This window comes from Eschscholzia californica, unplaced genomic scaffold (genome assembly GCF_041429995.1).
Source record: "Eschscholzia californica isolate CP2 unplaced genomic scaffold, dmEscCali1.0.p SCAF_1, whole genome shotgun sequence".
In the NCBI taxonomy this organism is placed as follows: domain Eukaryota; kingdom Viridiplantae; phylum Streptophyta; class Magnoliopsida; order Ranunculales; family Papaveraceae; genus Eschscholzia; species Eschscholzia californica.
Window position 1 is genome coordinate 24777853 of NW_028238198.1, and position 15760 is coordinate 24793612.

Here is a 15760-nt window from a genome sequence, read left to right on the forward strand (position 1 = left end):
ATAAGAAGGGAGGAAGAGTAAAAAGGATAGGGAAGAAAAAGAAAGACGAATTTGTTATTTGAATCCTCTGGACCAATAAAGACATACATATCTATTGACTTTACTAGACACTTAATCATTATATGTCTAAAATGAAACCAACCCAATTTCAATGAAAAAAAAGAAAACTGCATCAACAACCTATTATTTTCAATCGCTCTTTGTTACTAATAGGTCACTCATTCTAGAACAAAGAAGTGAATACCGACAAATGGTCGAACGACCGACCAGATGTCGACATGGCATTTCCAATGAGTTGTAAAAGACACAGATAGTAAACGTAAACGTGATTTGATAGAGACGATGAAGTAGGGGGTCGTTTTGGTGGTCGTCTTTAGAGGTACCATTTAGTGAGTTTATCATCTGTTGGGGGTTATTTGAAATGTACCATTCATCCTTCTTTCTAACAAACGACTATAATGACGTTAGTACCATTGACGGAAGTCATCCTAATTAGGATATGGAAGGAGTTGACGGGTGAAGTCGTCAAGTCCCCACCACTAAGGGGCTTTTCTGTAATTTCCACGCAGAGCTACAGCTACTTCTTGATCACTCTGCCTCAACTTTCAACTTCTCCAGGTCTTAACCACCCTGAACACCACCTATCTCTCTCTACCTTTAAACTCAATTTAACCGTTCATTTCTCTCTCTAGAATGTCATTGAAACCCTAATTTACTTCAAAAAATTTCCCTTCCCTTGTTTCTGCAATTTCTTGATTGGTTCATGGAAATCTGAAGAATCTAACTGTGTTTTCCTAGTAAAGCCAATGAAGAAGCAGAAATCCATGGAGGTGAACTTCGATTTCAAGCCATTTGACTTCATTAGCGATGAAATCATCTTCATGATTCTCGATTGTCTTGAACAGAATCCTGTTGATAAAAAATCATTTTCTCTCGTCTGCAAAGCCTTCTACAGGGTTGAATCTCGTCACCGGAGAACACTAAAACCATTCAGATCGGAACTCATCAACAAAATACTCAATCGGTATTCTTCCGTTACCAATCTCGATCTCTCTATTTGCCCTAGAATAACAGATACTAATCTCAGATTGATATCTTTACGCTGTAACTCGACGTTGAGATCAATTAATCTTTCGAGATCGAAGTTTTTCTCATATTTAGGGCTTTCTAGTTTAGTTCTTAATTGCTCGTCTTTGGTGGAAATCGATCTTTCAAATGCGACTGAATTGACTGATTCAGCTGCGTCCGTGATCAGAGAGGCAAAGAATTTGGAAAAGTTATGGTTGGCGAGATGTGTTTTGATTTCGGATATGGGGATTAGTTATATTGCTGTTGGTTGCAAGAAGCTGAAATTACTCAGCTTGAAATGGTGTTTCAGTGTGACTGATCTTGGAGTTGGTCTAATTGCTGTCAAATGTAAAGAGCTCCAAAGTCTAGATCTCTCATACGTGCCGGTAAATTCCTTATTCTTTGATATCAGCTCCCATAAGTAGAGCTATATATATGTAATTACAATTGTTGTGTATAGGGAGGGCATAGAGTGAGTTTATAAGCGTGGGAAAAACCTCACCTCTTTAGCTAGCTTTTGGGGTAAGATAGGCCCAACTGCCCAAGACCACCCAACACTGGTATCAGAGTCCAAGGTATAACAAGTCTGGGCCCAATAATCTATTGAAATTAAGCCAATGTGTGAGGGGGGATTGTTGGGGTAAGAGATAATTCTACATTCCTTGTGGAAGGTCGTAGAGTGAGTTTATAAGTGTGTGTGAGGTTTAACCTCACTGTTTAGTTAGATGTGTAATTGAAGCATGCATTGGTGTCAGTGATGCAATGCTGGTGATGCCCCAACCGAAAGGTCAACTGTAAACAGTGCATGAATAGTTCTTTACCATTTCGTTTTAACTCCATGGTTTACTTGCGAAGCAACATGTATGTCTTTCCATTGAGAGACCAGGGTTCGAATCTTACTGTTTCCAAAGAAATTCCATGGGCATTAAGTTATATAACGGGGTTGACAGCTTGATTGTACTCTTACATTTCACGTTAATCAAGTAATGACCTTAACAAGTTGTTCTATTATGAGATGATGGCATGCAATAAATTGTTACGTACCCGTTTGACTTTTTGGTCATTATTTAGAATTTTACATATAAACGAGTCAAATGCAGTAAGTGTTTCGGCTACACGCCAATTGTTGTTTGGATAATCCCAATTCCCACATTGGTTGTGGAAGGGGACGGGTGAATTTATAAAGATGGGAAAAGCCTTACCTCTTGAGCTAGCTTGTGGGGGGAGAGAGGCCCACGACCAACCAACACTGGTATCAGAGTTGGGTTATAACAAGTCTCGACTCAATAACTATTGAAGTTAAAAGCCAATGTGTGAGGAGGAGATTATTGGGGTAATCCCACATTAGTTTTGAAGGGGCAGGGGGTGAGTTAAAGTGTGGGAGAAGTATTACCTCTTGAGCTAGCTTTTGGGGTGAGAGAGGACCAAGACCACACAACAACACAAACATCTAGGATTTGTATTAGTCAATATCATATTTTTGAGTATAGACATCAGACATGTGACATGGTTAGATTTGTTGAAACAAATTTTGGCATCTGAAGATATACATATAAACATATCTTTGACTTCCCTATTTATTTTGTGTCATATTTATCCGTTGCAGTTGGTATTTTGCAACTCAAAACTTTTTCAAGATTGATTGATGTTTAAATTTCCCTTGGCTCTTTCCATTACCAACTATTTTGCCTCCTGTACTCTTACTGTTGGAGTGAAACCACAAAAATTTGTGCATCAAACTCAATATTTTCTATTTTAATTGTACAGATAACAGACGAATGTCTTCCTTCTGTCTTGAAACTACGGAATCTCAGAGATTTGATTCTTGTTGGATGTACTGGTATTGATGACGAAGGTCTTGCGAACCTTGAACGAGGAAGCATGTCATTGGAGGTATTTATCAAACAAATCGAACTTAAGTTTTCATGCCTTATCAAAGAGAATAATTTTTTTCGTTGAAGCTTTTTCTTCTATGATGACATGTGTCTTCATTTGGATCTATGAGTGTAATTACTGAATTTATGTTGTGCTAAGACATTGATGTCATGTGTCGACCACTCTTTACCATATATTTGGTGTTTTCTCTGTGTTTTCTCTTTTCTTCTTTTTGGTTAAATTTTCATCCTATACTTTCTCAAAGCTTCTGTCACGTTTATGATGATACATTGTTTGTAACAGACGCTCAATATATCGAACTGTGAAAATGTGAGTCATGTTGGTCTGTCTTACCTAACAAATGGGTCTGGAAATCTGCGCCAACTCATCATGTCACATGGCCCTCCTGTAAGTAAGCAGCTCCCGCGTTTCACTTAGTTGATTTTAACTATTTAGAATAAGTTTATCATTGAGAGACAGTCTTCTGGTCCAGTACTTACAGTTATTGTAATTGTATAGGTTACACTTCCTCTAACGGATTGCATAGAAAGGCTCACATGTTTGCAATCTATCAAGTTAGATGGTTGCAAGGTAACATCCACCGCGCTGGAGGCCATGGGTTATTGGTGTATTTCACTCCGGGAGCTAAGCTTAAGTAAATGCTCAGGAGTGACAGATGATGGTCTTTCATTTCTTGTGACAAAGCACAAAGAGTTGAGGAAGTTAGACATCTCGTGTTGTCGTGGGATAACTCAAGTCTCTATTGATAGCATCACAAGTTCATGTACCTCCCTGACTTCCCTTAGAATGGAATCTTGTACCTGGGTATCAGAGGAAGCCTTCGTCTCCATTGGACAGAACTGCACTTACTTGGAGGAATTGGATGTCACAGAAAGTGAAATTGACAATGAAGGTTTTATTGCTAACTCAGCATGTCCTGTACCAAAGTTACTTTGTTTTGTGATTTTACTCATTATTTGTTAATTCAGGTCTAAAGTCCATATCAAGATGTTCCAGACTTTCCATTTTACGGATAGGAATCTGCTTGAATATAACGGATGAGGGGCTTACGCACATTGGCATGCATTGTCCGAAACTGATTGAGCTGGACCTCTACAGGTATTTAACCTCTTAGCACTTGAATATCATGCTTATATTTCTATATCTCTAGAAACTATGTTTGGGGTGATATATCTGCTAAGCCTGCACTCGATCGGGGGACAATCTACAAGTAAAGACATGAATATAAATGTCACTTCTGTGAAGGGTATGTGGTGTGTGACATCGATTCTAGACGTCGTGAGAGTATTTTGAAAAATTATACTAATGAAATGCAGCCAATATTAGTAATACAAGTAAACAAGTAACTAATTAAGAATTTAAGACACTTCAACTATATGTTTTATGTCTCATCTTAAAGGTGTTCTGCCAAATTTAGTGTTCATGAAATTAGCTATCTTGGTGAGAAATTGGGAATGTAGCACAATGGCACTTCAAATTCGCTACATGAACCTCGTTGGTTTTCTTCTCCTTTTCTCTTGCAGATCTGCAACAATAACTGATCTGGGAATTGCGGCAATCGCTAGAGGCTGCCGAATGCTGGAGATAATTAATGTAGCATACTGCAAAGACGTAACCGATAGTTCTCTAGCATATTTATCGAAGTGCTCAAAGTTAAACACGCTAGAAATGCGAGGCTGTCCTTGTATTTCCTCTTGGGGACTTTCAGCCATTGCCGTTGGATGTAAGCAACTCTCGAAGCTAGACATAAAGAGTTGCCCTAATATAAATGATTCTGGAATGCTTCCACTTGCCCACTTCTCTAAAAATCTCATGCAGGTAAATTTCCATGTCCAATCTAGTGCTATGGAGAACCACATACTGACACTAGTTAAACACCTATGCTAATCCGGTCGTTTTATATTTTGCAGATTAATTTGTCATATTGTTCTGTAACTGATATTGGGCTATTAGCATTATCTAACATCAGCTGCTTACAGAACATGACTATACTGCACACAAGGGGTTTAACCGCAAATGGCTTGGCATCCGCTCTGGTGGCATGTAGAGGCCTTACGAAAGTCAAACTCCATACTTCTTTTAAGCCTCTACTTTCCCGACCCTTCATCGAACAAATAGAATCTCGTGGTTGTGCTTTTCAATGGAGAAATAAACCATTTCAGGTACTCGTGTCCCATATCCTAAAATTTAAATTTCCATCCTCATCATTCCTTATATGTACCATGACAAAATGACACCTAATGAAGCAACTCCAAAACCCTTGAACCCCTCCCTTTTTGGTAGTTTTCTATAGCTTTAGCTGCAACTAATGTAGTTCCCACAAACACACGTACACAATGATAATAGTGATGAATTTTGTATTTGTTTATTTTACATAATAATGTTAACTTTGATGATTCGCAGGCTGCGGTAGATGCGAGGAGTTGGAAACAACAATTGGAAGCTACTTTATGAGACCGATGATCCCAATATCGATGGTCTGCTTAAAGGAAGAATCCGGTTTTAACAAAAGCCCTTGGGGGCAATTTGTTCTTGTCTAATATGTAAATGTTAAAAGTGGGGACTGGGAGGGAGATGAAATAGTTTCTCTACTACCCACAAGGCCACACGCACCCAATCATCTAGAATATAGGAAAGTTACACCAACCCAGGGGCAGCGTCCGTAGGGTCTGTTTTTGTATGCAGATTCCTAGCCTTCCCAATTCAATTATTGTATATTGATTTGTCTCAGTTATGATTTATGCTCAACCTTCAGGACTGAATAATCTGTTTCATATCACAAACCGTTGGACTTGTCCGCTCTGAATAGTTCAAAATTTTGAACTTTTTAATCAAATATTTTCTTCTTAACCAGGCTTTCAAGTGGTTTTGGTCATCTTTCTTCCAATAACAAGAGTTTTTTTCTTTTCAAAAAAAAAAAAAAAAAAAAAAAAAAAAGAGAAATAGAGGAGAAAGAAGATGTTAGGCACATATAAAAGGAGAAACTGATTGAGTGCTGTTTAGTCCAAAAAAACAACGAGCAACCTAGCATTCCTACCTTTCCCCTGATTGGGCGCAGTTTGGTTGAAAAAGTGACGACCTGTCTAGCGTCATTATCTCTTCTGCTTAGTTCGACCTGTCTAGCGTCATTATCCCTTCTGCTTAGTTCAACGAGTGCTCGGTGCTTAGGACCGTACGCGTGCGGTGAATGACTAAAATGGGTCTACTAATAGACCCACCTCTAAGAACCATTAGGGCCGGTGCCGAGAGCAGCGCCTAATTCTGTAAAATACCATAAAAGAACTCTTACGCAGTTACTTGAGACATTTGGTGGGGGCAGCCTCCCAAGCCCGTTCTTAACAGGCCGGCAAACCGAATAGTAGGCCTTAAGCCCCCCCCCCCCCCCCCCCCCCCCCCCCTTCTTCTTCTTCTTCTTCTTTAGGCACAGGTAGATCACTCACACCCTTGTGCTTAAGAGTTAAGCCCTAGATATAGGCATGTGGCTCTTATGATGTAAAATTCCCATACCATTCTCGGTATAAAAAGATAATGTGGGACAAGCTTTGAATTTTTCTCAGAGACATTGTGGGTTAGCAAATCCCCTTCTCCTCTTTACATAAAATGAGCTACATTAAGTGCACTAGTGCCAAAACTAGAATTGGGATGTTAATCCCATTAAAACTCGGGCCGGTAATTTTAAGGCCCAAAATGGGGAAGTTAAAGAGAATCAGGCCCAATACTAAATAATAATGAGGAAAAAACCCAGTAGGTAAAAATACAATTTTACCCTCCAAAATGAAATTTTCCGCTCAAATCAACGTCAAAAACAATTTTGAACATTTCTGAACAATTCTTGGTTTGCTCTCGACAATTTTGTAAATTTCTGAACAAATCTTAGTTTGTCTCAACAATTTGTAAATTTTTGAACAAATTCGTTCTTGCTTAGACATTGTTTTGCCAAAATATTTCGCATTTTTTTCTTTTGCATTTTACATAGACAAACTAACAAACATTTTGGCTACAACATTTTTCGATTTGTCTTGTGAAAAAATAAATGGTTTTGGCATTTTTTGTTTTGCTTTCGACATAAATATAAAGACTAAAGCATTTTTTTGTTTGTCCTTTACAAAAATTAAAATGTTATGCGTATTATCCTTTGTATTTAACAAATCCGTTAACGAACAAATAATATTTTGACTAATACATTATATATGTTGTTAAGAACACAATTATATATGACACCAACATTTTATAATAAGTCGGGACATTATTATAGATATTGTCAACATTTTATAACAACACAATGATATATGTTGTCAACATATAAGGGTAAAAATGGAATTATGAAAAAAATATGTTGTCTTGTTAACAACATAATTACATATGTTGCGAACATTTTGAAAAATGTTCAAAAAATGGGTTTTTTTGACATTATTATTTTTTAGTGGGTTTTTTTCTTATTAGGGTCTAGATTTTTGGGTTTTTCACTCATTTTTTCTTAAAACTCAGCGGAATCGTAGACGTATTTGGACTAATGTTACAGAGCATAGTTTAGCTCTTTGTGTTTCCTTCAACAACAAAACTCAGCGGGCTCGGCGGACCCTGCCCGGCTGCGGGCATTTGGACTGATGTTACAGAGCATAGTTTAGCTCTTTGTGTTTCCTTCAACAACAAAACTCAGCGGGCTCGGCGGACCCTGCCCGGCTGCGGGCATCCACTGCTACTGATGAGCTCGGATACCCACGGGCCAGTTTGGGGCGGTGTTTTTCCCACTCTTACTTTTGATGTTGGAAGGCTCCTACCCTAATAGTTCAACAAAAAAAAAAGGCTCCTAGTCTCCTACCCTAATAAAACACCTCATCATCATATGAAGATAAGAACGAGAATATAATAATACAATAAACACAAAGGGATAAGATCAAAACTATCTACCGGCTCCACCTTACCCCACCTACCACCACTTATGATATTTGTTCAATCAATTATAGAGTCAAATATCTCTAAAATCATAATGATATTTTACGAATTAGAGTCTCTTTTATTACTATCTTCAATTCTTATCCTTAATTACAAGGACACATTTTCATGTTACACTAATCTTACACTATACAAAAACACAAAAAACAAAAAAAACCCTAAATGATGAAGCACCAACAGCAAATTACAACGAAACCCTAACTCGATCAGTCATCATCCTCTCTAGGCTAACCACCTTAAACCCACTTTCATTTTTTACCTGGGTTGCTGAATCGGCCTAGGGTTCACCTTCATGTTCACTATCTTTGGTGCCTTTTCAAAATACTTTGGACTTTTATCAGCTAGTCCTCTAGTTTTCCTCCATTTTAGTGCCCCTAGTGTCACTAACTCCATAAAATAGTCCTTCTCTTCTCCTTCTTCTTCTTTATCATTATTCTCTGCAAATTAATAAAAGAAAAATTAGCAACTACCCATCAAATTAAAATAGAAATTAGGGTTTATTAGGGTTACTACTACTAGTAGTAGTACCATAGAAGATGTTGACAGGTGGAGTGGGTTGATGGTGATTAAGGGAAACTTCATTGGTATTTTGGGGATCTTGGAAACACTCTTGAAGCCAATAATCTCTAAACCAAGGTGATGAATGAACTAATTCCCACCATTCGTCTGAGTAATCTTCCACCGTTTGATATGCCATCGGAACGAACATCGGAGCATTTGGATTCAAAGTAGACGACATCGGCCTTGTAATTACATCCATTGCCACTGTGTGTTGAAATGAAATGAAAGCAGTTTGTATGATATTATTATTGAGAATAATGAAAGGTAAAGGTTGTTTATATAATGAAAGACAAATAAAATAAACCTTAAGATCTAAAGTATTTGCTTAAATGCCATTAGGTTTTAACGGGTTTGATTACGCCACGTGCTGCAAATTATTGGCACGATTAATGGATACGGTCGGAAAACTGTCACTCGTATCTGACAACACTGATAAGAAGGGATCAGAGGAATACAATGGGCCCATAACTGATTGGCACCTAACCGGGTGAACTATGGGAGGTTTTGGGTAGCCCCTCTTTAATGTGTTTGGTAGAAATAAGAAAGGCTTTTGGGGCAATAAATTTTTCTTGTTTCCACCCTGCATCACTTTTTTTTGTTTTTTATATACTAGAACTCCATCGACCACCACCAAATTCCGGCGACATACACCATTAGTTCCGGCGACCTCTGACTATTCCGGCCGACTCTCTCCCTCCCCCTCTCTCTCTCTCTCTTCTGCCTCTCTCTCTCTCTCTACTTTTTATGCTCCGACGAAGAATTTGTCCCTTCGACGGAACCTCATCTGCAAACCAGATACAACTTCGCCTGGATCAGGCTTCAGATCCAGACGACCTTCGTCTGGAAAACCATACGAAGGTTCCGACGAAGGGACCACTCCCTTCGCCGAAATTTAGAGAGAGAAAGGAGAGAAATGAGAGAAGAGATAGAGGGAGATAGGCAGAAGAGAGAGAGAGAATAGAGAGAGAAGAGAGAAAAGGGAGAGAGAGGGAGGGGAGTGAGAGAAGATGATGAAGTCGTCGCCGTCAACATCCGGCCAACGACTTTCTGCCGACGACTTATAAGGTCCGTTTGGTTTGGGTTTTATTCGTTTTCTACCGTCTTCCCCCAAAAAAGTAATCTTTGACATATACCTAGGGTTGTGTACTTGTTTTCCTCTCCAAAGGTAACTCAGGAGTAAATTAGGTTCTTTAACCAATTTTTTTGGTGAAAAGTCACAAAATAAGAAATTCAATAATATTACAAGTCTAATATTAAACAAAATAAGCTAAAATTCTTTAAAAAAAGTATGAATATTGATATTCACGAAATTAATCATTTTTGTATGACATTGCTATCTTATTATATAAAACAAAACTTAATTAATCTTATACATTTTTATTGTTTAGTTTCACGCACTTTTGTTTGTGTTGCTTATAAAACAAATATATTTCTACACATCCACTCGGCAATTGACACATTTGTGATACATCTGTTTATTTGTATGAGAGAACATAAATATTCTAAAACAATTAACATTTTACTTATTTTATATTAAGTTTAGATCCTAATTTCTATATACATTTTTTTTAACCTATACCGCCACCCACCACGAGTTAATATAGCCGAAATTAGGATGGAATCATAGCTCAACTTAATTGAGAAGATTCATATATTCAGACCAGTGGGTTTCATGTCACAAGACAAAAAAAAATCATCTTGCTTGTTTTGTAAGTTATTCTTCAATTGTCACATTAACGTGTGACCTTAATTGCTCTCTTCAGTGTCATTAGGTTTCTGTGTGACTCTTAAGAATGCATAGGTACTGACGGTTGACTTCGGTGTGTTTTTGACGCATTAACTAAAAAATCAAGTTTAAATTTTCTAATTTTGTTCATTTGTCTATTTCTTTGTTATTTATGCTTTAGTCCTTTATTTTTTCTTCATGTTTATACTCACCAAATAAAAGAGTTAATTCCTATATGGCCCCCTACTTTGTGACCAGCTTCCTTTATGGCCCCCTTTTTTTCGTAAATTCAAATATGGCCCCCTATTTTCATGGAAATGTCCTAACTACCCTTCGTTTAAATTTTTTTTCAAAATAAAAAAAAAAAAAACAAACATAATTCCACCTCACTTCCCTCTCCACCACTTATCTCTCTCCACCTCACCTCTCTTCCCAAATCATCTTTCTCTCTCTCCAACTCACCTTTTTCTCTCTCCACCTCACCTCTCTCTCTCTCCACCTCACTCTATCTTCTCCGATGAAGGTCGCCGGCCGGGAAATTTTCCGGCCGGCGACCTTCAACCTAAAAAAAAAAAAAAAATTTTTTTTTTTTAAATCTCATCTCTCTCTCTCTCTAAAAACTCCGGCGAAGGGGTTCCCTTCGCCGGAGTCGGACCTCACTCTATCTTCTCCGATGAAGGTCGCCGGCCGGAAAATTTTCCGGCAGGCGACCTTCAACCTAAAAAAAAAAAAAAAAAATTTTTTTTTTTTAAATCTCATCTCTCTCTCTCTCTAAAAACTCCGGCGAAGGGGGTTCCCTTCGCCGGAGTCGGGTCTGTTGAAGAACAGACCAGATCTGGTCTGTTCTTCAACAGACCAGTCGGGTCTGTTCTTCAACAGACCAGTCGGGTCTGTTGAAGAACAGACCAATCCTTCTTCAACAGACCCGACTGGTCTGTTGAAGAACAGACCCGACTGGTCTGTTGAAGAACAGACCCGATCTGGTCTGTTCTTCAACAGACCCGACTGGTCTGTTGAAGAACAGACCAGATCGGGTCTGTTCTTCAACAGACCAGTCCGGTCTGTTGAAGAACAGACCAGATCTGGTCTGTTCTTCAACAGACTCGATTCCGGCGAAGGGAACCCCCTTCGCCGGGGTTTTAGAGAGAGAGAGAGATGAGATTTCAAAAAAAAATTTTTTTTTTTTTTTTTTTTTAGGTTGAAGGTCGCCGGCCGGAAAATTTTCCGGCCGGCGACCTTCATCGGAGAAGATAGAGTGAGGTGGAGAGAGAGTGAGGTGAGGTGGAGAGAGAGAGAGGTGAGGTGGAGAGAGAAAAAGGTGAGTTGGAGAGAGAGAAAGATGATTTGGGAAGAAAGGTGAGGTGGAGAGAGATAAGTGGTGGAGAGGGAAGTGAGGTGGAATTATGTTTGGTTTTTTTATTTTATTTTGAAAAAAGATTTAAACAAAGGGTAGTTAGGACATTTCCATGAAAATAGGGGGCCATATTTGAATTTACGAAAAAAAGGGGGCCATAAAGGAAGCTGGTCACAAAGTAGGGGGCCATATAGGAATTAACTCAAAGAAAAAATAAAGAGAATAGAACAGTGGGAGGACCAAGACATTTAAGTTCATATTTCAACAAAAAAAAGACATTTAAGTTCTTAGATTTTAGTAATTAAGAAAAATATGGCCGAGGTAGTACTAGATCCTATAAAAAAAAAAGGTAGTAATTAGATAAAATATCTTGAGAACCTCTCATATATAGAAAGAGAAGAACGGGGAAGATAAAAAATTAAAAGACAAAAATATATTAGACAAAAATATATATTGAAAAGATTAAACAACAAATGAGATTTTAGTTGTTTTTTTGTTGAATTGACATTTTAATTATTAAAAAAGAAATTTGTAGAGGTAGTAATTAGATAAAATATCTCAAGACGAGAAATTACAAGTGAGAAATATATCAAACTACAATAGAAACAAAAAAACAAAAAGACAAAACAAGAAATGGAAAAGATTGGGGGCCTATAAAAAGATAACTCTTTTGTTTGAAGTCCCCTCTATAATAATTGAAGTATTTTTTTAATCCATAGTTGCCCTTGTGATAATGAGATTCATCACCCTTTGCACTTATTCGTACCGTCCCCATCAAAGAATTTCTCGTCTCTCTGTCTCTCTTATTTAATTAAAAATCTAAAATGGCGTTAAAACGCGTTGTACTTGTCCCCGATATCTTTATTTATTTGATAGAAGTATATTTCTCATTCTTATCCAAATGTTAACGTAATTGCCACTTCGATGTTATCTGGTTATTCTTGATTAAAATATCTCTTGGACCGGAGGGTGTTTCTTTAAAATATTCAGACTCACATTGAAAGAGCAATAAGAAGATCAATTTTTTTTACTAATAAAATTCTTAAGAAATCAAATACAATTGAATGGATTGTGGTACAAATTTTAAGGTCATTAAAAGAATCACGATTAAATAATTAAATTACAAATGTTTCTTCCAAGAAAATCAAGAAGAGGAATCATACATGTACAAGTAATTAACCAAAACAATAGACCAATGCAATGTACTAATGCGTGTTTTCTATACAAAAAATCAGAGAGAAACGAGAGAGAAAAACAATAGCAACCTAATTTTTGAATAAATCAATCACTCATAATTGAGAAACGAAAATAAAAGCGTTCATATATAACTTTGATTGGAGAGCTTGAATCCAGAAATCATGGCAGATAATGCCAATGTAAAGAATGCTAAGAAAGCCATGCTAATAGAAGCGGCCGATGAATCTGTAAATAAATTATCAATCCTTTCTCTCATTCTATTTGTGTTTGGTGTTGCTGCTGATGCAGCTGATATCAACATGTACGCGATAATCTGTAACCATATTAACCACATTCAATACAACAATATGTAATTATCTAACTCAATATCAAATTAAATTGAATGGAGCAAGCAAAATGATTAAGTAATTAAGGAACAAAACCAACCTGATCTCCAACAAAATCACATATACCGACAATCCGCTGCTCAAACAAAGCACTTCCTGTATAAAATTGATGAACTTGCCGTAACGTCTGGGCTGCTGTATAGACTGTTGATAAAATTGCGATGGCCAATAGGTACCTGCCCAAAAACGAATCCGAGTCAGAAGACTTTTTAAGAGAGTCTGAAACCAAAACGCTTCGAACTTCAGACTTACCTAGTAATTGAGGTCAGAAACAAAGTTCTTTATTAAATCTATAAAACTTGAACAAGAAAAAAGCTAATTACTTGTATTCATCATATAGGTCGAAATTCATCCAGTCCCCATGGTTGTTGGAAGCCATAATAATGAAAGAAAGCAAAGAGAAGATAAAAGCAGATGCCCTGAGAATTAAACACCCTTTCTTTAATAAATCTTCTCTTTCCCATCTCCTGGTAATTGAAGTTGCTCCACCTTCCACATCGGCTTGAGGAGGTGCCGATGCTTTAGGAGGCGGTGGTAATCCGACAGAGTGGTCTTTTGGCGCCTCGTCTACAGATTTCTCCATGTTTTCGGAAACTTGAACTACTGTTAATGGATAATCAAAGAAGATAGAGAGTTTTATAAGGAGAACATTTGGTTGTGATTGGTTGAGTGATGAAGGAAATTAGAAAGTCATTCATCCCAATTATCAATTTCTTAATGGACAAAAACAACTGGAGAACTTGTGAAAGTGACTGTTAGATTACAAAAACAATTGGGGGAAATTTGTCTAAGTTTTTTACTTTTTTCTACTTTAAACATCATAAATTTTAGGTTCCCGTATTGGTTTTACGGATTACAAGATCTCTATCTAAAAAAAAATTCTGTCTTAATATGTGTGGCACGTATTAAGATATAAAAAAGGGAAATCTTGTGTATGAATATCTCTTATAAGATTGTGCAAACTAACTTCTGCATTGCTATTGATATTATTTATGACATTCTAGGGTCTCACCACATGTAACTAGTAAAGGGAGTCTAATCTCGTATAATAGACAGACATCTCATTTCCACTTATGCAAGATCATTTACAACCTTTCAACAAAAAAAAAAAAAAAAAAAAAAAAAAAAAAAAGATCATTTACAACATATCTTTCTAAACACGTCTTTCTAAGACCATATAATAGGACATACTTTCATGTTGACAACAGAGTTTTAAACTATCTTGATTTATATTGATATTATATTATATGCTTGATCACTTCCATGGATATGGTGTCCAATATGACATTTTGTGATGTGAAATTGATTTAGAACTATCACATTATATAGGTTCTAGAGATTTTGAACTCTAAAGCCTAAATTAAAGTAAAGGTAAATTTGCTACAATTTAATCTGTCCACGTGGAACTTAGGTTGACCATTGAAGTTGTTAGTTAGTTAATTATAGTAGCCGGCTTGACAGCCTAAGGAATTGATCCAGCAAGATGTGGGCCTAAAGCGTCGTGAGTCCAATAATACTTAAAAACCCACAAATATGCTTCTAACGTTGTGGGAAAAACATCTAACATGACAGCTAAGGCCCACTGTTAACTTGCTGGCTGCTGGTTTTGCCACTATCATCTTGTATTTGTGGAAGAGAGAGGAGATGCAAATTGTGCTGGAATCGGTACTTAGCTCAAAAGGAGCTGGACCGGTTTTTCCTTAATTTGAGGTATCTATATTCATCGGAATCTCGATCAAGACATCTAGTTGGATTCGTCTCGTCGAGCTCTTGAATTTAGACTCAAATTTTGTCCAAATCCGGTTCCGTATGAGTGAGTTATTACAAAATTCGTTTGGCTTGGGTACCATTAACTCAAAACCAGGATTTTGAGTTTTTTTTTTGTTAAGATCCGGGATTTTGAGTTAGTACCACATTTATGAAGGAGGAAACATTTTTATTTCCTTATATAGAATCTTCCATATATTTATGGTATGTTCTTTAAAATAGAAAGGTGACTCACGTGGTTTGCACCACGCAAACCACGCAAGCGCACGTGCGGCGTGGGCGAATGAGCGTTTAGGGCGCATTAGAGGCGCCGACACGCACTTTGCACTTCGCATCGTCGCGAGGAGCGATTGGAGCCTTGGATTTTACGATCATAGATGTGATCTGACGGTCAGGATATTTGACGCTCTTAAGATAGATCCGTTGATGATCTAACGGTGGGCGTTCAAGGCGCGAGATCTTCATAACTCCGTTGAGATCTGACGGTCAAGATGTCACCCGAAAACCAATAGACAAATATGACTGTTGGGAAGCATCCATTCGTCTATAGGCACCTGTCTGAAGTGTCACCAATACTCCTATAAATACCAAACAGAACCCAGCAAACAAAATACAAAAGTTTTAGCATTCAAAGTTACAAGAGCATTTAGAGTTTAAGAAGTCAATTCATCTGTCGTTCTTACTGCTTGTTCTAAGTTCGCACACTTTCAGAAAAACGAAGTACTCTTAGTCGTCACACTGAAAGGTACAACCGTTGTATCCTGGGAGACAAACACCTTACTGGTTTTAGTACTAATACCAGGGTGTTCACTGTCTTAAGGAAAGAGACAACTCGACTCGGCTTTCTCT

At 37.4% G+C, this 15760-nt stretch overlaps 3 protein-coding genes across 6 annotated transcripts; 1 reads left to right on the forward strand and 2 right to left on the reverse strand.

Annotated features, from left to right (window-relative positions):
- Nucleotides 1–485: 485 nt before the first annotated feature.
- On the forward strand, nt 486–5814 carry LOC147565379 (F-box/LRR-repeat protein 3-like). 4 transcript variants are annotated; one of them, XM_086651882.1, is made up of 8 exons: nt 486–1454; nt 2836–2961; nt 3247–3351; nt 3463–3856; nt 3933–4062; nt 4488–4782; nt 4875–5126; nt 5368–5814. In XM_086651882.1, exons 1-8 carry the CDS (start codon nt 807–809, stop codon nt 5416–5418), a joined length of 2001 nt encoding a protein of 666 aa, XP_086508008.1. In that variant the 5' UTR covers nt 486–806; the 3' UTR covers nt 5419–5814. The 4 variants fall into 4 exon arrangements, with proteins under 4 accessions (XP_086508008.1, XP_086508010.1, XP_086508007.1 ...); XM_086651884.1 differs by having other exon boundaries at nt 608–1454; nt 4944–5126; XM_086651881.1 differs by lacking the exon at nt 5368–5814 and having other exon boundaries at nt 608–1454; nt 4875–5287.
- A 2146-nt stretch (nt 5815–7960) lies between these two features.
- LOC147565380 (protein EARLY RESPONSIVE TO DEHYDRATION 15-like) lies at nt 7961–8731 on the reverse strand. Its single transcript, XM_086651860.1, has 2 exons — nt 8449–8731; nt 7961–8357 (listed from the first exon to the last, which is right to left on the reverse strand). The coding sequence occupies exons 1-2, from the start codon at nt 8678–8680 to the stop codon at nt 8176–8178; spliced, it is 414 nt and encodes a 137-aa protein (XP_086507986.1). The 5' UTR covers nt 8681–8731; the 3' UTR covers nt 7961–8175.
- Nucleotides 8732–12642: 3911 nt separating this feature from the next.
- Nucleotides 12643–14046, reverse strand: LOC147565381 (CASP-like protein 4B1). Its single transcript, XM_086651861.1, has 3 exons — nt 13468–14046; nt 13185–13320; nt 12643–13071 (listed from the first exon to the last, which is right to left on the reverse strand). The coding sequence occupies exons 1-3, from the start codon at nt 13725–13727 to the stop codon at nt 12880–12882; spliced, it is 588 nt and encodes a 195-aa protein (XP_086507987.1). The 5' UTR covers nt 13728–14046; the 3' UTR covers nt 12643–12879.
- Nucleotides 14047–15760: the final 1714 nt, after the last annotated feature.